Below are 23,203 nucleotides of genomic sequence, written 5' to 3' on the forward strand. Positions count from 1 at the left end.
ACTCCGTGTCGCTGCGGCACAGGGATTTATGTTTTTCAAAAATAATCGCGTTACAATCATGTCAGGTTTTTGGTGGATTTAATCAAGTCTTGGATTGCAGAGTATGAATGCCCTCTAGCAATTTATCAGACGATATATACGTGTATAAAGGTTGTGAAGGCAGGAGGAAAAAAGCTTCCGCGATCACCGTCTCCTCTCCGTTCCTCCAAGCCCCGCCCCCTCCCTGAAAATAATGAGTGACATGCTGATAGTGACCCGATAGAAACTTTATTATTCACTTAATCACTGCGATATAATGAAGCTAATTTAATCTCATACATTCATGAGATTTATGTAACAGTAAGACAGAGAATGTAAGTGTGCACCCACATGCAGTATTTTTGTTTGTATATGCTATTGTAAATACTGCTGTGTTCAGACTCAAGTCCTGTGTGTGATGCCACATTCAGGTCATTCAGTGTCCTTTTTTTAACAGAAGACCGTTGCTAGAAGCTGCAGCTCGACTGCAGAAGCATTCTTTTTTTTGTTTTTGAGGATGGAACAACTTCACACACAGATATAGGGAGGCTAGACCTATACAATTCATTTATTTTGGTTTATAAATTAATGTCAAGACATTTATGTTATTGATTTCTGAAGCACTTTCTAAATAATAAAAAGAGAGATCATATGTATTTACTGCATGTATGCATTGATGAAAAATAAGCCATGTGCAGTAATATAGAAAATTGAGGATGCAACGCATTGGTATGAATCGTGATGCATCGTGATATCGAATTGAATCGAATCGTTGACAGGATAATCGTAATCGAATCGTGAGACCAGTGAATATGCACAGCCCTAATAAGCACATGTGGAGCCCTTTACTGGACTCTATGGTTACTACCTTATCATGCAAGCATTCACCTACTGAGGCTGCGGCCCCACGAGGACGAATTCGGTCGTTTGCGTTACTGTTTAGTGTCATATAGACCGTTCGGCCACACGAGGACGACCGAATACGGCACTAAACGACTGAGGAAACGACAACGGGTCCCAAGGTGGATAGAAATGCATACGCCACTCTCTGGGGGGTCAAACGGCTCCGTGTGTGCGCCCTAAACGGACATTTTCAGATCACTGATAGTGATTGCGCAATAGCCCCGCCTCTCCCCACCTCTTCTGCTCACCCCGCGCCAGTGCTGAAGTGTTTCGCCACCAACAACAACAACAACAATGGCGGATCGCAGAGTTGCTATCGTGCTCCGGACGCTATTGACCATGCTACAGTTGTTTGTGCAACATCTACAGCAATAATGATGAGGCAATAGCCCCGCCTCTCCCCACCTCTGCTGCTCACCCCCACGTCAAAGTAAACTGCACCCTGAATTCAGATTATTTATCTTTCTCTCGCGAGTGAAGTCTAATCTGACAGGACGGAGACACGCAGCTCTGCTCACCTGCAGCTCCTCCCGCTGCAGCAAAACACACACTTCAAGTCAGATCATCACCCTTAGCTATTTTAATGACCTCTCAAACTCCCTAAACTAGTTATGAATATGTTTATTTTTACAGTCGGCCGGGTCACTGATTACTGGATGAGCTGCTGCATGAGACAGACACTGACGCTGTCTGAAGAGAGGGAGGAAAAAGAGAGGCTCCGTGTATTTTATCATTATATTATATAGAGTCGTTATTCATTTGTTTTAAAGCTCAATAAATAACAAAGAAGACCTTTGACCGGCACTTTTATAATTTTGTCCGGAAGATTTCAACTTTAATACACGCTGACTGGCGAAAAACTCTGCCCGGTTCCCTCGGCCCCCACCGCGGAGAATAAACAGAAGGGCAACCATGACAACCATGCTTCTTCGCTGCTTTTGTGGAGGAAGTTACAGCGCCACGTAGAGGCTCCTGCTTATGTACTGCAGCTTCTCCAGCGGTTGGAGCTAAACGGAGCGGTCTCGTGTGGGCAGACACTATCCGGATAATTATTGCATGTGGACGGAAGCCGTTTGCGATTGCGTTTGCGTTAATCCTATGCGTTTAGCCGTTTTCGTCCTCGTGGGGCCGCAGCCTGAGACTTCTATAGACGTAGCTGGCCCCGGGTGGGCCCATCTGAATGCGCGCACATCTCCCCGTTAGCTCAGACACTCTCTTGGCTGACGTTAAGGAAAGTAGCAATGCTATCTTCCACGACAGTGCTTTCAGGGAGGAGCTCCAGAGGCTCAAATGGTTCTGTGACCAGAGCCTCAAGCACCAACGGCAAGTCCCACTGCGGGGCGGAGGCGTGCACTACTGGGCGCAGCCTCCTGATCCCCTGTAAAAACTGCGACATCAGTGGTTGACTAAAGGCTGACCTGCCGTCAAATCCCTCATGGCAGGCCGAGATGGCTGCTGCATACACCTTCATTGTAGAATGAGCAAGCCCTCTGTCCACCAGTAACTGTAAGAAGGATAAAATAGAGCCCAACTCACAAGATAGGGGCTCTATTCTCCGCTCCTCACACCATCGCTGGCATCCCAGCCACTTTGGCCTGCCTGGATAGACTGAATAGACTGAATAACACTGTCAGACAATCCACCCTGTCTCAGCCTGTCCCTCTCAGGAGCCAAGCCTGGAGAGGTTGGCCCCGATCGCACCTGCCTCTTGAGACTGGTGCTGGCCCACCTTCATCTGTGTCATCTCTGAGTACCACAGTGCCCTGACGCTACTAGGATGACTGCCAGACGTTCTCACCTCACTCTCCCCAGGAGAGGGAGAATGAGACGCAGCGATGGAAAGGTGTAGATCAGCTTTCTTGGCCATGGCTCGTGCGAACGCGTCCACCCCCAAGGGTGGATCATCGAGCCATGGAGAACCACAGGGCACAGTGGTTGTTGCGCCGGCTGGCGAACAGGTCCACCTCTGCTCTCCTGAACTGGGCCCAGACCTCCTTAACCACCTCTGGGTGAAGCGCCCCCCCTCTCCAAAGATATCCTCTTGGTCCTTCTTGGATAGGGCGGTGAGTCCTTGCCACATAAGTCTCATCACTGCACGGCCAGAACTCAATGTGCGAGCAGCCAGAACAGAGCAAGAAAACAACATCAGTTTTCAAAACCATAACAATAATGACGTCTTACCTTTGCTGTTTTGTGATCAAAAGTTATGTTCAAGGGAATACAAATGGTTTTAGGTGTGCTGGCATGCATTCACCAATGGTAATGTTTAGATGGATTTTAGGAACTTCCCCTCAATTCTATTGGCTCTAACGGTTCAAAGAGGTGTCAATCATCAAAATTGACGGAGGGGGGCCTGAGATATTGTAAATCCACCCAGATGACCCCAGAAGTGGTTTATTTTTGCTAAAAAAATTGATTATGACTTATCTACATCCAACTCACAGGTTTAGCATTGCTTTGAGAAAAAAACATTATTAATGTACTCCTTTTAGAAGTGAAGATACCTCATTCACAGCAACGCAACTCCGGTTCAATCTCCGTGCTAGAGCTTTTCAGGTTCAGAACCGGTTCTTTGGTTTAGCTCCGGCTCTTTTCACACTGCCCAGAGTCCGACTGGTGCTGCGTCATTGCGTCATCGTTTGCGTCATGACGTAACCGTTTGCGTACCTGCTTCATAAAGCCAAACCCAACCGCACGGGAACCCCTCACAGCTGACACCGACAACAACAACAATGGCCGATTGTGCTCCAGCTTCCTCTGTACCTCTTCGGAAGACCAGATTCCCAGTAGGTAGCTGGTCTCTTCAGTGGACCACTGCTGCTTGTTAAGTTTCTCCATCGTTGTGTACAAACTGGATACAACGCCGGCTTTTTGTTGTTGTTGAGGAGTTGATCCCGCCCCTGCCCCCACCTCGACGTAAGCGTAACGTATGTGGTTCTTTTACTCTGGCCGGACCATTTTTTGGTGCTTGAAACTAACCGGATTCCGGAGCTAAGAGGCTGCTCCGCTGTGGTGTGAACAGGAAAACCCGGTGCTTTTCAAGCTCCAGCTCCGAACCGGCCCTGAAACACCGTTGGTGTGAATGAGGTAATAGTCATTTGTTCTGGGCATGTCATTTTCGAGCCTGAGACCTGTAAAACAGGTTTTTGTCTACTATCCCATCATTCAAGGGTCATTTTCACTATAAGTAATGGGTTTTGTTTTGGACGGACACTATAATTTACATTTTTTTACTATGTTCAATCTGAATTTACTCTAAAATAAAAAAATATCTATATTGATTATGACTTCTCTACATCCAACTCACAGGTGTATCATTGCTTTGAGAAAAAAGATTATTAATTTATCCCTTTTAGAAGTGAAGATGTAGTCATTAGTTCTGGGCATGTCATTTTCGAGCCTGAGACCTGGAAAACAGGCTCAGGGCCTAACAGGTTAAAGGTCACCTATTATGCAAAATCCACTTTTTCACGTCTTTTAAAACATAAACATGTGTCATCTCTGTGTAAAGAGATTCTGAAAGTTTCAGGAAAAAAGATTCGCTCACTTGTTGTCCTGATCCAATTATATAAAAATGAGTTGATCAGATTTTGGCCACTTTATGATGTCATAACGATTGTTTGGCTTGCGTAACCATTAGCCAATCACCAACCAAGGTAACCCCCCCCCCCCCCCCCCACCTTATCACCCGAATCTCCTCTTAGAGCACCATTGTGTTATTTTTAACCAAATACCTCTCAGAGGGGCGTGGGGAGTGGCTCCTTATTTTCCTCTAAAGTAACAGACAGAGAATCAGCACTTTTGGAACAGGGCTGAAACAGAGGGGATTATGGGATGCTACAATGATCTGTTTGGTATTTCGAGCCAAACACTTCAGAGACATGTTTTATATATATCTGAGAGCTATTATATATTGATGAAAAACAGTATATTAGGGGACCTTTAATAATTAAAGTTTCAGGCTAGCTGTTTCCTGCTGTCTTCCAGTCTTTATGCTATGCTAAGCTAACCGCCTCCTCCCTGCTAATCGAATACACTTTTTTGTTCTTTTACCAGGAGTAAAGCTCTATTCATTACGGAAGGAGGAAGTTGGGGTGGAGGAGTTAGACATTAACACATGATCATTGCCCAAGGGGCCGCTGGTCTTGCCCCATGTAGAATCTTTTTTAATTGACCTCCTAGTAATGCTTTTTGTAGATATCCCAACAGAAACCGTATTTTTACAAAGCTTTGTCAAGTTTTTGTGTTGTCTGTATATTTTCCACCCTTCAGGGGCGTGTGTTTGCGCGCTGATCACTTGTTTTGCTAGACAATTGTAGTGGAATGCTATAAATAGTGTGAGGACCACAGTGTATATTTCCATGCCTTGGACGAAACCTCTAACCATCTAAAATCAATGCATGAAACCAGTCTAACAGGTGTAACTTATAAAGTCGTTATTAGCGTTGGGGCGTGAGTAAAAAGGTGGATATCCTTGAAAATCCCCTCTTTTATGTTCCCTTTGAGGGGGAGAAGATTAGTCATTCTCTTTTCCCACCCAAGCTTTTCCAAGCTGATTTGGACCAATACTGTTTTTATGGAAATAATTTGATCTCAATGGGAGTTCCCCTGTTTTGCCAAGGGCCTAATGCTTTCACAGTTTTAGATTAGACCTAGAACTATTTGGGGTGACATCTTTGACAAATTACTTTCAGGATTTTTCCAATGTCAAATATCACCCCACTGCTAACCGGTATGTCCAGAATCTCTATCCATGACTGAGCACACCCCTTACTTTGTTCCCCACCCTGTTACCGTACTATGTAAAATAAATCGGCACTCGGTACACACAGTTCTCGTCTTCCCTGCAGGAGCTGTGGTCTCCTGCAGCTGCACTGCATCCAACAGACAAAAGAGCACTCCCTTCAATCTTCTCTGGGGGATGACTTAGCTAGGTGTGTGAGCCGTCACACACCCTGCTGACAGCCTGCACTGTTCCAGTTCAACATCACACAGATGCTCTGTGTGTGTCTGACCTGTTTGCTTCTGCTTATCAACACCGAACAACTTCACTATGATGATTCATATCCAGGTTTTTCTCTGTGTTATGTTCTACTTACACTCCATTGTGGTTAGTTCCGATATGAACAGAAATACTTTATCTGACTCTTACCACCAATACTAATCATCAATGTTTCAGACCTTTAAAACCAAGTTGGACTGATTCAATTAATGTTGATTGATTCTGAAACACCTCCATTGAACTCCTTTGATTACTTCCGTGACATAATGACATCATTATGTATCACCTTTCTATTGGCTCGCGCTCCAAAATATTATAGATGATAGATTAAGTAACTGGACATATCTAAGCGGTTGGCCAATCACAACAGAGCCAGCCAACTAACCAATCAGAGCAGACTGGGCTCTGGTTATATCTCTCACAGGCTCTGCCCTCTACTGGACTCTATGGGTACTACCTTATCCTGCGAGCATTCTCCCACTGAGACTTCTATAGACGTAGCCGGCCTTGGGGCGGGCCTACCTGAATGTGCGCGCATCTCACCATATAAACGGAGGCCTCACCTCATGACTATCATCCTTTTTCTCTTCAGCAGCGGAAGTGATTCCACAGAGCTTTTAGACGAGAGAAAAAAGAGAGCAATGGAGTCAGTTCTTGACCACAGGACCTGTCTGAAATGTCCGAACCTGATCGCGGGGGCTGATCCGCACACCTTCTGTTTTGCTGTGAGCGGTATTAGCCCAGTGCCGGCATGTTCAGCCTGCCAGATGCTTCCTCGGCTCACGCGTGAGCATTGTGGGCAGCATTTCCTGTCGAGGGAGGCCCGCAAGAGGATTTGGAGGAACAGGATCTCAACGTCGTCGAGATGGGCGATTCAGGAGACGAGGAAGCGGCATTCCGGTTCTCCCTTCCGTGGGGCCAGACGACCCCGATTCCGGAGGACGAGGACGCCTCGATGTCTGGAGGTCCGACTCTCAGGTCTGCGCGGATGGATTTCCCAGCGGTGATGACCCTGACGGCGGAGCGCGTAGGCCTACCGCTCCCCCCACCGCTGCCACCGAGGCCTGTAAGCCGCCTGAGATAGGGGTTTTACGGCACGGTGTATCCAGCGCAGCCGACCTTCGTTTCGCCCCAGCTGCCAGATATATGGCGGTGTGTGGAGAGGACATGGCAGCAGCCATTTAAAACGAAGGCCCCAGTAGCCGCTATGGCAGGCATCATCAAGGCGGAGGGCCGCTCGGACACGACATGTCCGGGTGTGCCCCCCCCCTTGATGAGAGCCTGGCGGCCCATCTGCTTCCGCGGGCGGCTGGTTGGGCGGAGGCTAAACGACCCCTGCCCCCGCTGCCCCGGGACCGAGACACCCTGGAATATCTAGACAAGATGTTCAAGCTCGGTACGCAGATGGGGCTGCAGCTAATAATCTCGGCGTGTTGGGCGTGGACTTTGAGGATGCCTGGTGTAGGATGATAGTCAGGAGGCGAGGCCTCCTTTTTATATAGTGAGATGCGCACGCATTCAGGTAGGCCCGCCCCAAGGCCGGCTACGTCTATAGAAGTCTCAGTGGGAGAATGCTCGCAGGATAAGGTAGTACCCATAGAGTCCAGTAGAGGGCGGAGCCTGTGTTAATATGACAAGGGTTACAATACATAACCCAACGTTTCAGACAGAGGGTGAAAAGAGGTGCTGCAGCACAGGCAGTATGAGAAAAATAAAGAGCTTTTTGAACATTGAAGCCTGGAAACATGTCACAGAAAATGAGCAAAATAGGGCCCCTTTAAAGCTTTGTGGATCTGAGAGGAATTACAGAGTTGGGTGATGATTGTGTAAACGTCATACGTTGTTATTAGAAATAATTGATCAACCCCATAATGGAGATGTTCATTGTTTTTCTATTTCCCTATTGCAAACAGGGTTACCATTGTTAGTTTACTGTAATGCATGCAATATTGTTTCTGCTTATTCGTCAGGCAAACAAACGCTTCCCCGACAACAACACTGACACAAACCGTGGCACTCACTGTTCTGTTATTTTTCTTTGTTTACGAGCAGATGTAAGTGAACACACGTTCCCTCCACAAATATTTGTGTAAGGCCAACTGAAAAGTCTCCTTTACAGCAGTGTGTATGTGTTTCAGGGTGGCTGCGTGGGTGGGTGAGGGCACATGATTCACAGGCATGCACCTCTTCATTCTCTGTTTAATTTCCATTGTACGAGCAAGGCCAGCTGGGTCACTGGTTTCACTGGTCTGCAAATGTTGAAGGAGCTGACTCAGCACAGAAGCAGCTAGCGAGAAATAAAAACCTCCCACAGATGAAAGAGGAGATAACTGCTTCACTGGGTTGAATGTGATCCATTGAATTGGTTTGATAAATTCCCCTACACCAAGTATGCCTTTTCTAGAATGTGCCAAACCAACACACTCTCACTCCCTAAACGTCCAGGACCGACGCTTGGTCAGGGTCCCGTGGCGTGCAGTTGGGACGCACCAAGGCTCCTTCAGCTTCATAAACGGACGCAAAGAGCTTTCAACTGATTGCAATGTATTCCCATCGGCGGCGGGATTTGACGCTCAGGGAAGCACTGCATCCACGTATGTTGGCGGCTGTTAAAGGCAATGTGAGCATCCATTCCCATTGGATAACGGAGAATTGTACACCCGGAAGTACAATCTACTCCTTACTGTCGATTGATCTAACAGTGATATCTCCACTACTCATCAACTCAAAAACACCAGATTACCTTTGTTAATTAAACGACATTGATAGGTTTAAATTGTGTGCAATGCTTTTATGTTTTTCCTCTTCAATTCTGAGAAACAACTTGTTTTCTCTGAAATGTGGAGCGCCAAAAAGACTACACTACCCACAATCCCCAGCTATTGTTGTGGACGCCTGTCCGCTTTGCGACAAACCTCTTGATAAGTCAACAAGCTCTGTGATTGGATGAAACATAAATTCATACAAAAAAAATCCGACCCTGTCACCTAAAAATTACGTTCCCACAGAACTAAACTGCATTCTCAATTACGTTTAGCAAGAAACTTATTTTCTCCCACGTCACGTTTGTTATGAACGTATCTTAAATACGTTTATTTTCTACATATCAACCCCGGTGCTTCCATGAGCGTCAAATACCACCGCCGATGGGAATACATTGCAATCAGTTGAAAGCTCTTTGCGTCCGTTTATGAAGCTTAAGGAGCCTCGGCGCATCCCAACTGCACGCCACGGGATCCTGACCAAGCGTCACTCCTGGACGTTTAGGGAGTGAGACTGTGTTGGCCAAACCACTGCAGCCACAGAAGATATTCCAATCCAAACTATACAAGAGCTTCTGCCACTAACCGCACTCTGACACAGTGACCAAGCCAAAGTAAGATACATATGCTTTTTCATTACCGAGATTAATTTGCGAAAATAGTGTTGAGATGAATACATTTTTGGTGCATTTCACTGTAATACTGACAGTTGTTCGGAAAAAGGCAGGTTTTATCAAAGTCATAAAATATGCCAATAATCTTTTCTGTGGATTTTCTAAGCACATTACGATTATGAGAATGGGACACAGTGAAGAGCTAGCAACATATTGACTTCATTTTACTTCTATACATATATAAAGTGGAGTCTTTGTAAATGCTGCTGCCTTCAATGACTATGAAAATTGCTTTTTATTTTGGATATGACAGCAAACTTTATGGAGGTTTTGGGGATTTTATGAAACTGTTGGCCGAGCAAGAGTGCAGTATTAACATCAATCCCCAATTTCCATTATGTCAAAAGCCAACAATTCTTTGGTCTGGTTAGGCAGCCTTAAACGTAAGGGAGTTTGGGTATTTTTGGCCTATATTAGATAAATAGAGCAACTTGGGGTTGAGAGCTTGCCCAAGGATACATTGACATGTTGACTGCAGGGGCTGGAGTCAAATGTCCACTCTTCCGATTGATAGACTACCACACTAACTCACAGCAATGTGGAGTTGTAAACAGGCAAATTATGTTCAGGTTTAATCATCACTCAAATGAATTGTGTGTGTCCTTGGAGGGTTTTCTGTGTATTTAGAAACCTACATTGATTACATATACCATTACCAGCCAGCACTCTTCTCTCATGGCCATGTCGGTGCTATACTGGTGCTATGTTCACATTATTTACTGAAGATTAGTAAACTAATGTAAACTCATACTTACGGACACAACAGGGACCTATTTGTAAAAAAAGCTCCATAGTGCTATTTTAGGCCAACAACTCCATGAGTACCAGAGAAAGTCAGACGTGCTACAAACCCATTGAACACCTCGCTACATTTAAGAAAATGTACTTCCTGCTTAAGCTTTGGAATTTGTGAGGTGTGGAACAAACCAATTTAACTGATTAATGTCAGTTTTGGTGTAAAGATTTGTCCTCTTATCCTTTAAATGTAAACTTCACATGAGCAGGAATGTGGGGGAAAACCTGCCACAACTCAGTCAGCTTGGGAAGATTTTTTTCAGGCGAATTAGCTTGGTTGCTCAAGCCTTTAACTTGTTTTCTTTTCATAGATGTTAGACACTGACACATTTTTGAAAATTGTTTGTGAAACATGTACAGGACATTAATTGAGGTGGTGTTCTTTACACTTGAAAATTAACCCCATCAACATGAATTGATATTGAAATACCTATTAAACAATTACAGTATTTCAGGACTGATTACGTCTCAACCCACATTTTTTCTGTCACGCCCGTTCCCTCAAAGTTTCCATAGTAATGAACCAGAAAACAAGTACCATCCCACTGTGGCATGTTCAAATACTCCAAATGGAAACCTCCGCTTGCCTTATTAATTACCAGGAATGCACTCTGCGAGCACCCCTCCAAAACCTGAGTGCTGAAAAGTATGCCATCAAGAAGCCACAAGGCATGTGACTGTTTGTTCTCCCTGTCCAATCAATGTACCCACTCTTCGGTTTCAGTGAAAGAGTCGTGCTCAAAAGGAAAGGGATGAAATGGTGGGGGAGAAAACACTTATTTGGTGGGAACAGTCTTTGAACTTTAATGCACTGGTAGAGTATTTATCCATCCTGCCATGGTTGGCGGTGTAAGTGGAATTTAGAATATAAATTAATATGAGTGCACCCATACTGTAGGAGGCCATTGAGGGCAAACTGTGTTTCAGATTGATTGGAGAGGAAAGTTAATAATGCAAATGAGCTGCAGCTGACCACGCCCCCCTGCAGAAGAGGGGAGCGAGGCTCGGCCGTATGCACATTTGTAAAACGTATACTAATATTGTTCATGAAAATAAATACTGGTGTATATGGTTTTATGCAATCTTTCATTTAATTTTGTCATTGTACATGTCGTTACTATTATATTATATACTACACAGCAATGGCATAACACACCCATTTATTGATTACAAAAAAAGTCCACACACAACCTTTTGCTTTTGAAATCTGCATATACTTTACCCATCAAACATGAATAATCATGACACATTTTATGTGTCGGAACTTTATTATCAAAATCAACGGTTCATTGAACCCATAACAAATACAGTACGCAGCTTCGGTGGGTCAGTCTGACATGCAGAATCTATCATCATAGATTTTCCGCTGGTAGTATGTGAGGTGCTGGCCTGTTCAGGATGAGAAAATACTATTTGGATAATTATAATCAGAAATCCCAAAAGATGGGGGCTAACGCTGTCTATTTAGCAAAGCTGATGTGTTGGAGAGGGGCTGAGCTCAGTAGACATACTGTAATTACATTACATTGCATTTAGCTGACGCTTTTATCCAAAGCGACTTACAATAAGTACATTTGACCAGGAAGATACAACCTTGAAGAAAACAGAATCATAAAGTACATCATGTTTCATAGAGCCAAACATTTCAAGTGCTACTCAACTGGCTTTAGGTAAGCCAGTCCTTTATTAGTATAGTGCTCTGTTAGCAGTTCTTTGTTAGTAATTATATCGCTCGAAGTGGAGTCGAAAGAGATGAGTTTTCAGTCTGCGCCGGAAGATGTGCAGGCTTGCTATGGCGTTATATTTGTGCCTCTATCCTGAGCACGCAATGAAACATGTTGAGCATAGAAAATGTGATTGAGCGCGCACTTGAACATTTTTGAGCACAGAGAAATATATTTTCTCTCATAAAACTCCTGCTCCGTGCGCAAGCAGACCGCTGCACACGCTCTCTCTCCCTTGCTTGCTCGACCTCTCCAGCCTCTGCGCGCTCAGCTTTGCCTGCGCTCGCTCAAGTTGTCACAGCGTTACAAATATGCCACAAAACCAACCAATCGGAGAAATGTAGCTCAGTGTAAGTTCAATCAGGAAGACAACAGCATCGGGTGTCACACGTTATTTCAATAAGTGATCAGGGGCATTACGCCCCGGCTAGCCAATCATCGCACCTGCTAACCTCTTTAAATCTGCTCTCCCCTTCCTGTCAGTTGTCATTTCAGGTGTCAACGCAAAAGGTAGTAAACGAATACTCCTCCGTAAACACTCAGAAAAGAAAGAAAAACAAACCACAATGTCTAACACAGACTCTTCCGAGAACGAACCGTTTTCGAAGGATCTCGATCCTGGCTCCGATGTACCTCCGGATGCAGCTTCGAACTCCTCAAGCCTCCGGCGCATGAGCGCCCGCCTGGCTTCCCGTGACAGCTCACAATCAGCAGAAGCAAACTTCATAATCACCCATTTACGGCAGCAGGGTATCTCTGCAGCCTCAGATCTCCCTCTCTCCCAGCTCAGGGAGCTCTCGGACCAAGTCTCCGGCGCGGTCCATCAGCCCAGGGCAGCAGCCCCAGCAGTTCCAGCCAACTCTCCAGCTATCACCCCCGAGAGGCCGGAGCGAGGACGCGGGCGGAGCCGCGGGGGGAAAAGGAAAAAAAAGTCAAGTCCCTCTAGAGCCGGTCCATCTAAAAGGTCCACCTTTCCACAGGCTCACCCAAGCGTCGCCCAGCCCGGGAGCCCCGGTAATCAGCCACTAACGGATAGCATAGCAAACTCCCTGCAATCGTTGGCTAGCTCTATGCTGCTAATTGACGCTCGCCTGCAGGCCATGGATAAAGGCCCCATCGGAGCTTCAACCTCTTCTGCGAACTGGGCCTCGGTCCCCGCTTCGCTGCCAACAGGATTTATGCCAGGTCTCGGGGGTTTCCCTCCACAAATCATAGCTCCCCCTCACTCCCTGGCTTCAGCACTCCCAGCGCCTCACTCAGGTAGGCCTCATATTCCCCAGAGCGCTCACATTTCCTCTCGGCTGAGAGCGAAAATCCTCGAAGGGAAAGACATAAATTTAGTCACCCTCATCTTGCCTTCCCCGGAGTGCGACAAGTCAATCGCCACGGGAGGAAGCATCACTGCCGTTTTTAAGTCCGCAGATCCTCGGCTCCTCAGAGACCTCAACATAGGACAATTTCTGGTTGCTTTCGGCATCTTCCGCGATGTCCTGTGTTCCGTTTACCCGGAAAGAAGAGTTGAGTTAGACGCTTATCTGGGCCTCATCGGCGATCTTTATCTCAAATTCGGGAAATCCACGTTCTACTCCTATCACAAGAGCTTTTCTAGCAAAGCAGCGCTTCACTTAGCCCACTGCAACGTTCGCCTGGACTGGTCCGTGCTGGACACCGAGCTGCTCGTGATGGCGACTGGCGGGCAACAAGTTGTTTCGTGCATCAGCTGCGGGACGCAGGGCCACACCTCCCCCTTCTGCCCATCAGTGCCTTTCTCCGGGTTCAGAGCTTTTCCTGCGTCACAGTCGGGGAATAATAAACAAAAAAACCAGGTGCAGAATAGGCAAGAGGCGCAGATTAGGGCAGACGACAGGATCTGTTATAAGTTCAACGAAAATATCTGCACCTTTGCTTATTGTTCTTATCTCCATATCTGCAGTACCTGCAGGGAGGCTCACCCGAAGTCAGTTTGCCCCAGGCGCGGGCACGTGAAGTTCCCGCAGCAGAAACCACGTGGGGGAAAAAACTCCTGAAACATCACCTTTCCACCCCCATCAACATCCCACATTTAGCAGCAGCGCTTTCTACTCACCCAGATCCCGTGTTCGTAGAATATCTTCTGTCAGGGCTCTCTCAAGGGTTCAGGGTCGGGGTTATTTCTCCTCCCTCCGTGTCCCTTGTTTCAAAAAATCTGCAATCAGCATTTAAAGAACCCACCATAGTCTCCCAGCTTATCGAGAAAGAACTCAACAAAGGATACCTTATCGGTCCGTTTCACTCACCCCCGTTCTCAGTGTTCCGGACAAGCCCAATAGGAATAGCCACGAGTAAATACTCTGAGAAAAAAAGGCTGATTTTCGATCTGTCCGCACCCCGCTCCGGCCCGTTTTGCAGTATTAACAGCCTTATTCCTCCAGAGCCATTCTCCCTTCATTATGCCTCAGTCGATAACGCAATCAAACTAATTAAGTTTGCGGGGCAAGGAGCCTGGCTCTCCAAGGCAGATATTACTGACGCATTCAAGATCATTCCCATCCATCCATCCCAGTGGAACATGTTCGGTATTAAGTGGGAAGCTAAATTCTACTTTGCAGTTCGCTTGACTTTCGGGTGCAGAAGTAGCCCCTGTATTTTTAATTCCTTTTCCGAAGCTCTCTGCTGGATTCTGCTGAATAATGTCAGGATTCCCTCCGTTCTCCACTTGCTGGACGATTTTCTCCTCATAGATCCCCCTCGGGATAACTCAGGCGCTTCCCTGGCGAAACTCAAATGCTGCTTTCAGGAGCTAGGCGTCCCCCTGTCCGGAGAGAAAACCATAGGACCCGACACTAGCTTGGAGTTTTTAGGCATCACACTCGACACTATAGACATGAAAGCATCTCTCCCCATCGCCAAACTGCAGCGCATACGCGACATCACTAAATCCTATTGCGAGCAACAAGTCATCACCAAACAGCAGCTGCTCTCCCTCCTCGGGCACCTCAACTTTGCCATACGCGTCATCCCCCAGGGGCGCTCATTCATCTCCCGCCTCCTGGACGCAGCGTCGGCTGTAACAAACCTCCACGACCGCGTGTTTCTAGACGAAGGCTGCCGCTCAGACCTATGCTTCTGGTCTCTCCTGCTCGCCCACTGGAATGGCATCACCTTCTTTTACGACGACCTCGTGTACTCCTCTGATTCCATGAGGTTTTTCACGGACGCTGCCCCATCCGTGGGTTTTGGGGGTTTCTTTCAGGGAGAGTGGTTCGCGGGCCCGTGGCCTCCCTCATTTCCCAATCATGCCTCATCCTCCGCCCTGCACGAGATCTATCCGATTGCTGTTGCCTGCCACGTGTGGGGCCACCTCTGGCTACGGAAACGCATCTCGGTCCTCTGCGACAACCAGTCAGTGGTCTGGATCATCAATAAAGGTCGCTCCTCTTGTAGTGACATCATGCCGTTCATGAGAAGCATCACGTGGTCCTCCCTCACTCACAACTTCCTCATCTCAGCTCGTCACGTCCCCGGCCACCTCAATATAGTGGCTGATTCCCTCTCTCGCTTTCAATTTCAGACCTTCCGGAACCTCTGCCCGGAAGCCAGCCCGCAACCCGTTGGGATTCCTCCTCTGCATCTCCTCTCTCTACATTAAACAAGAGCCCCTTAGCTAGGCACCTAGAGTCGGCCAGATATTTTATGAGGAAAGGCTTAGCCACTTCCACCCTCAGAACGTACGACTTTGCATGGAGAACGTTTGCGTTCTTTTGTGTTTCCGTAGGCATCTCACTTAGACCCGTTCTCATCCCCACCGTGTGCGCCTTCATGTGCTACTGCGCCACTGATCGCCACCTCAAACCCCAATACATCCGGGGCCTCTTAGCAGGAGTACAATTTAACGTTTGCTGCTTCGATCCCAGCTTGTTACGGCCTATAGGATTTTGGACCCCAAAGCAAAAGACTGGAGAGAGATGGTCGATAAACAAAAAGCTTTATTCAAGCAGAGAACAAAAAATACGGCAGTGGAGTCAGGAAGTTGGCTGGCAAAACTCAAAACAATAATCCAAACAACGAGGAGAGCAGCGAGACACACCGGAGGGTCGAAACACAGAGGAATTATCTGGCAGGGAAGTGGCATGAGGACCGGGCTTTTATCTCTACAGGTGAAGAGGTGAGTGGAAACAGGTGTGCCTCGTCTGCTACTGGGAGGAGCCAGCCAACTCCCTGTCACACACCAGCCCTGCAGAGGAAAACAGAGAAGAGAGGGGTGAGACAGGAAATAGCACACAAAAGCACACAACAAAAATACAACTAAACAGAATCATAACAGTACTCCCCCCTCAACGGACGCCTCCTGGCGTCCTACCAGGCCTGTCCGGGTACCTCTCATAAAAGTCCCTAAGGAGAGCAGGGTCCAAAATCAGGGAGCGGGAGACCCATTGACGCTCCTCTAGTCCGTACCCCTCCCAATCCACCAAGTACTGGAACCCCCGGCCTCGCCTTCGTACATCCAACAACCGCTGGACGGTGAAAGCAGGATGATTGTCAATACTCCGGGGGGGAGGAGGGGGCTCGGCCGGAGGGCTCAGAGGACTGGAGGAAACTGGTTTGAGAAGTGAGACATGAAATGATGGGTGGACATTCAAGGCAGCAGGCAGCTTGAGCCTAACCACAGCGGGGTTAATAATCCGTTCAATGACAAACGGGCCAATGTACCTGGGTGCCAGTTTGCGGGAGTCAGTCTGGAGTGGCAGATCACGGGAGGACAGCCAGACCTTCTGACCGGGCTGGTAGTCCGGGGCTGGAGTGCGATGGCGGTCTGCAAGCCTCTGGTTGCGAGCAGCAGTGCGAACGAGAGCTGCCCGAGCTTCATGCCAGACTCTGCGGGCCCGCCGAAGATGCCCCTGTACTGAGGGGACTGCCCCTACACCAGTGTCGGAGGCATCCACTTCGACCACGAAAGGGGCTGAAGAATCAGGGTGAGATAACACAGGAGCAGAGGAAAACAAACACTTCAACATAGCAAAAGCAGCCTCAGCTTCAGATGACCACACAAAGGGAACTTTAACTGAGGTGAGCTTGGTGAGTGGGGCGGCTGCTCGACTATAGTCACGAATAAACCTGCGGTAAAAGTTGGCAAAACCAAGAAACCTTTGGAGTTGCTTTCTCGTTGTAGGAGTGGGCCATTCGGCCACTGCCATGACTTTGGCAGGGTCGGCTCTGACCTGTCCCTTCTCCACCACAAAACCCAGGAATGAAACAGAGGAAACATGAAAGGCACACTTCTCAGCCTTAACATAAAGTCTGTTCTCCAGAAGTCTCTGCAGCACCAACCTCATGTGTTGGACATGTTCTTGGGGGTCACGAGAGAAAATGAGGATATCATCAAGATACACAAAGACAAATCTGTTAAGCATATCACGAAGGACATCGTTAATGAGTGTCTGAAACACAGCAGGGGCGTTAGTTAACCCAAAAGGCATAACTAAATATTCAAAATGTCCCAGGGGCGTCTTAAACGCAGTCTTCCACTCGTCTCCCTCCCTTATCCTAACTAGGTGGTAGGCATTTCGGAGGTCCAACTTAGAGAAGATGGTGGCTTGATGGAGGAAACCAAAAGCTGAGTCTATGAGCGGAAGAGGATACTTATTCTTTACAGTAATGTCATTCAAGCCCCTGAAATCAATACAGGGGCGTAGAGTCTTATCCTTCTTGTCAACAAAAAAAAACCCTGCCCCCAATGGAGAGCGAGAAGGGCGAATGAGACCAGTAGCAACAGAGTCAGTGATATAGGTCTCCATGGCCTCCCTCTCCGGCTTGGAGATATTATAAAGTCTGCTCGAAGGCAAGGGAGCACCGGGGAGCAAGTCAATGCCACAGTCATAAGGTCGATGAGGTGGTAGAGACAGGGCACGATCCTTGCTGAAAACCTCCTGGAGGTCATGATACTCAGAGGGAACTGACGTGAGGTCAACAGGTCGGGGGGGAACAGGTTTTGAAGTAACAGTGGTGGGTATGGCAGAGTGTAAACAGTGAGAGTGGCAGAACAAACTCCAATTGACGATGGATAAGGTGGCCCAGTCTATGTGTGGGTTGTGGAGTTTAAGCCAGGGGAGACCTAACACCAGCGGAGAAAGGGGTGAGGGAATGAGATACAGGGAAATGGTCTCGTGATGATTACCTGAGAGTAACAATGAAACTGGGGCAGTACGGTGAGTTACACGGGCAAGAAGCCTACCATCAAGGGAAAAAATGTTCTTGGGCTCGGGAAGGAGTTCTGAGGGGAGATTAGACTGGAAAACCAGGTCAGAGTCAATAAAATGTTCATCAGCCCCTGAATCAACTAAGACTTGGAGAGGAAGGGAAACTTGAGAACTAGAAGCCGTACCCTTTAACTGGAGACGATTAGCGTGGGAAGGGGAGACAGAAGTATGGCTCACCAGCGCCCCTCCCCCGGCTGCTGAGCCTGCTCTTTTGGCCGAGCGGAACAGTTGGCTCGAATGTGGCCAGCCTGACCACAGTATATGCAGAGCCTCTGGAGGAAACGGCGTTCCCGTTCAGCAGGTGAAAGCCTCATTCTCCCCAGCTGCATAGGCTCCTCTGGGCTTAGGGATGAGGAGACGGTGGGTGGGTCCCGGTAGGAGAAAGGCTCCAGGCGTTGGTGAGGAGGTGCAGACTGTCCAGGCGGACATGGTGACTTGGGTTGGGAAAAGGGGAGAGGGAATCTCTGCCTGTCTGTTCTCTCCCTACGCCTCTCACGGAGGCGATTATCTAAGCGAATGGCCAAAGAAATTAACTCCTCAAGGGACGAAGTCTCATCTCGAGCAGCTAGCTCGTCCTTTAACTCCTCGTTTAATCCACGGGAAAAAACTATCTGTAGAGCCGTCTCATCCCACCCGCTCTCTGCTGCGAGAATGCGGAAATCAACTGAGTAAGTGGAGACTGACTCAGAACCCTGGCGTAAAGAAAGGAGCCGATTACCAGCCTCCTTACCCTGAAGCGGGTGGTCAAAGACTCGATACATCTCGGTCTCAAACACAGGAAAGGAGTTATAGATAGCTGGGTTACTCTTGGCTATGGCTACCGCCCATGCAGCTGCTTTACCCGATAACAAACTCATAACGAAAGCTACTCTAGTTCTGTCAGAGGAGTAAGTTAAAGGCTGCTGATCAAAAACTATGGAGCACTGGTGAAGAAACTGACTGCATGTCCCTGAATCACCTGAATACCTCACAGGGGTGGGGATGAATGGTTCACGGGGTTGGCCGGGATGAATGACTGGAATCTCAGGAGCTGGAGGCGGTGGCGCAGGAGCTGGAGCCGTCAGTGTTGAGCTGGGTGAAAGACTGGTCCAAGCGGCCGCTGAGTTGAGTGAAACCGGTATTAAGGTTGTGGAGGGATTCCATGATACTTTGTAGGGCTTGTTCGTGCTGCCCCACACGAGCTCCCTGTGTCGAAATAGCTTGCTTCAATCTCTCAGTCTCTGCGGGGTCCATGCTTTGGCCAGATAATTCTGTTACGGCCTATAGGATTTTGGACCCCAAAGCAAAAGACTGGAGAGAGATGGTCGATAAACAAAAAGCTTTATTCAAGCAGAGAACAAAAAATACGGCAGTGGAGTCAGGAAGTTGGCTGGCAAAACTCAAAACAATAATCCAAACAACGAGGAGAGCAGCGAGACACACCGGAGGGTCGAAACACAGAGGAATTATCTGGCAGGGAAGTGGCATGAGGACCGGGCTTTTATCTCTACAGGTGAAGAGGTGAGTGGAAACAGGTGTGCCTCGTCTGCTACTGGGAGGAGCCAGCCAACTCCCTGTCACACACCAGCCCTGCAGAGGAAAACAGAGAAGAGAGGGGTGAGACAGGAAATAGCACACAAAAGCACACAACAAAAATACAACTAAACAGAATCATAACACAGCTTCCCCAGCTTGCTTGCTAACCTATCCGTTAAACTCATACTTAGAGGTCTTCTAAAAACGTTTCCCCCAGCGTTAGACCATAGACGACCCATTACACTCTCCACTCTGCGCCTTATGCTCTCCAAACTTAGAGAAGGATTATTTTCTCCCTACATCGACGCCCTACTCGACGCCGTATTTCTGCTGGCATTTTATGCTTTTCTTAGACCAGGCGAATTTACCACAGCTTCACGATCATTCAATCCCAATCAAGACGTCTGCCTTAACGACCTATCCTTCCACGCTAGCCATTTTAGTTTAAACATTAAACACTCAAAATGCGGAGGCGCTTGCTCCGTCATCGCAGCTCGCAACGATTCCCCGTTCTGCCCTTATGGATCCATGATCAAATTCCTGCGTCTTAGACCTTCCATTAATCCTCTCTCACCACTATTTCTTATTTCAGGGGATTTTCCCTTAACTCAACACCAGTTCAATCATTACCTTAAGCAAGTTCTCATTAGATCCGGCTTATCGCCCCAATTATTCTCGGGGCATTCGTTCAGGATAGGCGCAGCTACCTCCGCTGCTAATCAAGGCGTCTCATCCTCATCCCTGCAACAACTCGGACGATGGTCCTCCTCTGCCTTCACATCCTACATCCGCCCGGACATCAGTGCCGTGCTGGCTATCCAAAGGTCCCTCAAACACTAAAAGATGGTAAATATACCTATAACTGGTGGTGGTAACATGTCAGCATGTATACGTGTCTACGGTTCCGGATCTGTCAGGCTATGACTCCGGATCTGCGTATGCTAATCCCGCAAGTGCAGGTCGCGAACGTGGGTCCGAGTCAAGTTGCCGACTCAGGTCCGCGGTTAGGTTTAACCCTGCGGGCGCAGGTTGCGGACACAGGTCCGCGCTTAGGTTGAACCCTGCGGGCGCAGGTTGCGGACACAGGTCCGCGCTTAGGTTTAACCCTGCGGGCGCAGGTTGCGGACACAGGTCCGCGCTTAGGTTTAACCCTGCGGGCGCAGGTTGCGGACACAGGTCCGCGCTTAGGTTTAACCCTGCGGGCGCAGGTTGCGGACACACGTCCGCACTTAGGTTTAACCCTGCGGGCGCAGGTTGCGGCCAGTGGGTCCGCGCTTAGGTTTAACCCTGCGGGCGCAGATTGCGGCCAGTGGGTCTGCATCATGGTAAACCTGCGTGCAGGTTTCGGGCAGTGGTCCCGCACATGACTAACCCCGCAGCCCGGAAGCGATTCCGGCGCTCATCATGTCCCCATGTTAATCTCCTTTTCATCCATAGATCTCCGCAGCCAGCCGCAAGGTAAGGATTGCTCACAGCTCCGTACTTCATACTTCACTTCTTTTGGGGGTTCATCAGAGCGATTCTTTCCCTCCTGAATGATCATCCTGCAAACCCGGGGCCTAGTCGCCAAAACATCATTACAGTTACTTGTTGTAATACGTCAATCACTATTCCCGCATATCATGTGTCCCGATAAATAAACATGTACTCATACATCACGTCTCTCCTGATTGAAATGTAGCTCAGTGTAAGTTCAATCAGGAAGACAACAGCATCGGGTGTCACACGTTATTTCAATAAGTGATCAGGGGCATTACGCCCCGGCTAGCCAATCATCGCACCTGCTAACCTCTTTAAATCTGCTCTCCCCTTCCTGTCAGTTGTCATTTCAGGTGTCAACGCAAACCCTCCTCCACCCCTTCGCCTCCTGTCTCCTAAATACAGGGCCAAGCTAAACCTTCTCCCTTCAGATCAGACTGAACTACTATCACCACCACCAGTGTCTAGACCCCGGGGGGTTCATCAGAGCGATTCTTTCCCTCCTAAATGATCATCCTGCAAACCCGGGGCCTAGTCGCCAAAACATCATTACAGTTACTTGTTGTAATACGTCAATCACTATTCCCGCATATCATGTGTCCCGATAAATAAACATGTACTCATACATCACGTCTCTCCTGATTGAACTCGAGAAGGACAATTCTGATTGGCTTGTCCAGCGCCATGTAGAGAGAAGAGTTACAACAGCGGAAGTCCAAAATGCTTGATCGTCACGTGGTTCAGAGAGACTCAGAAAGTTCCCGGAAGTTCGTGGCGGGCCATTTGAATCACGATTTGAATGCATTGATAACAGGATAGAAACGCAATTTTTGGTAATTAGTGGTCAATAAAGGTTTTGATTTGCAATATGTATACACCATATCGATATGTGTATGTCGTTACATCAATGTGTTGTTGTTTTTTAAAGCAAAATGTGCTAATATTTGAGGATTAAGATAAAATAAGAAGTACTTTATTGATACCAATTGGGGAAATGTTTACGCTGCAGCAGTACAAGGCATTGTACGTTAGACAGTTAAAAGACTAGAATCAAACAATCGAAAATGTAAACATCTTAAATAGAAATAACATAGCATTACAAAAAGTAGAAAATAGACATAGTGTGAACAGCTATATTACCTGTTAACATATACATGTTAGGCTAACGTTGCCTTGGTTACAGAGCCTGTTGCTGTTGTTTATTGCTTTGAATGATTTAAAACAAATATTATCTTCTTAAACTTGTATGGTAGTGAAGAACATCACATCCTAATGTGTATTGATATATTTAGAGGGAGGGAAGGAAGATTTCAAAACTCAGATTAGAATATTTTCTACCATTTCTTTAATTCATGGTGGTTTCAGTAATCCCATTGTAATTGAGGACATAAGTAATCGAAATGACTAATGTAATCTTTATGACTTTCAGAAAGGACAGGAGACCGACAGGTGCCCATCAATGATTGTCAACTGACAGCACAATGAGTCAAAGGGCTAGCAGCAGCATGATGATGATGATGATGTTACATGTGTTGTATTAAGAACATCCATTGTAAATAAATGGAATTCAATAAACATTGAATAGCATGCATACAGTTTGTCTGTGCCTTTTCCTCTGTGTTGACCTGGCATATCGTCTCCCCCATGGTTTGCTGTGCTGCCGGGGGATGCTCCAAGCGCTCAGAGAAAGGAGTATGAATGTACGGCTTCCCCACTGACACAGAGAGGAGGAAATAATGGCTGGCCCAAGTCAGCAGGAGCAATTTAACTATCACAAAAGACAACAACAGCAACAACATGTGAGGTAATCATATTTTTCACAAAACGAAGACCACACCATTGGGAAGCTTAACGTCTGTTTAATCAAACATAAGGAACAAGGAGAGGCTTGCAAAGCTCTGGGAGTTGAGACTCAGGGTCAGGGTGAGGGTCTCAGTGCAGGTCTTCAGGCTCCATTGAATCCCCCTGGGGTTCTTGTGCTGAAAGAGGGAGACACAGACAAGAGAAAGGGTTAAATACATCTAGCAACCTAGAGGATGGGAAATTGCTAACCTATTTTAAACTTACCTTGTGTTTTCACTCTCACTTAAGTCCC

At 47.4% G+C, this 23,203-nt stretch overlaps 1 protein-coding gene across 1 annotated transcript; it reads left to right on the forward strand.

Annotated features, from left to right (window-relative positions):
- Positions 1-7,171: 7,171 nt before the first annotated feature.
- LOC117466873 (uncharacterized) lies at positions 7,172-15,719 on the forward strand. Its single transcript, XM_034110359.2, has 3 exons — positions 7,172-7,319; positions 12,362-13,570; positions 13,759-15,719. The coding sequence occupies exons 1-3, from the start codon at positions 7,172-7,174 to the stop codon at positions 15,504-15,506; spliced, it is 3,105 nt and encodes a 1,034-aa protein (XP_033966250.2). The 3' UTR covers positions 15,507-15,719.
- The last annotated feature ends 7,484 nt before the right edge of the window (positions 15,720-23,203 follow it).

Source organism: Pseudochaenichthys georgianus, chromosome 21 (genome assembly GCF_902827115.2).
Source record: "Pseudochaenichthys georgianus chromosome 21, fPseGeo1.2, whole genome shotgun sequence".
NCBI lineage: Eukaryota > Metazoa > Chordata > Actinopteri > Perciformes > Channichthyidae > Pseudochaenichthys > Pseudochaenichthys georgianus.

What these genes read in the sequence shown, in the direction of transcription:
- LOC117466873 (XM_034110359.2), top strand. Translation starts at nt 7,172, where the DNA reads ATGTCCGGGTGTGCCCCCCCCCTTGATGAGAGCCTGGCGGCCCATCTG. An exon ending in AGACAAGATGTTCAAGCTCG is followed by an intron (nt 7,320 to 12,361) that starts GTACGCAGATGG and finishes CCTTCCTGTCAG; the next exon opens with TTGTCATTTCAGGTGTCAAC. An exon ending in GCTGCTCGTGATGGCGACTG is followed by an intron (nt 13,571 to 13,758) that starts GCGGGCAACAAG and finishes ATCTGTTATAAG; the next exon opens with TTCAACGAAAATATCTGCAC.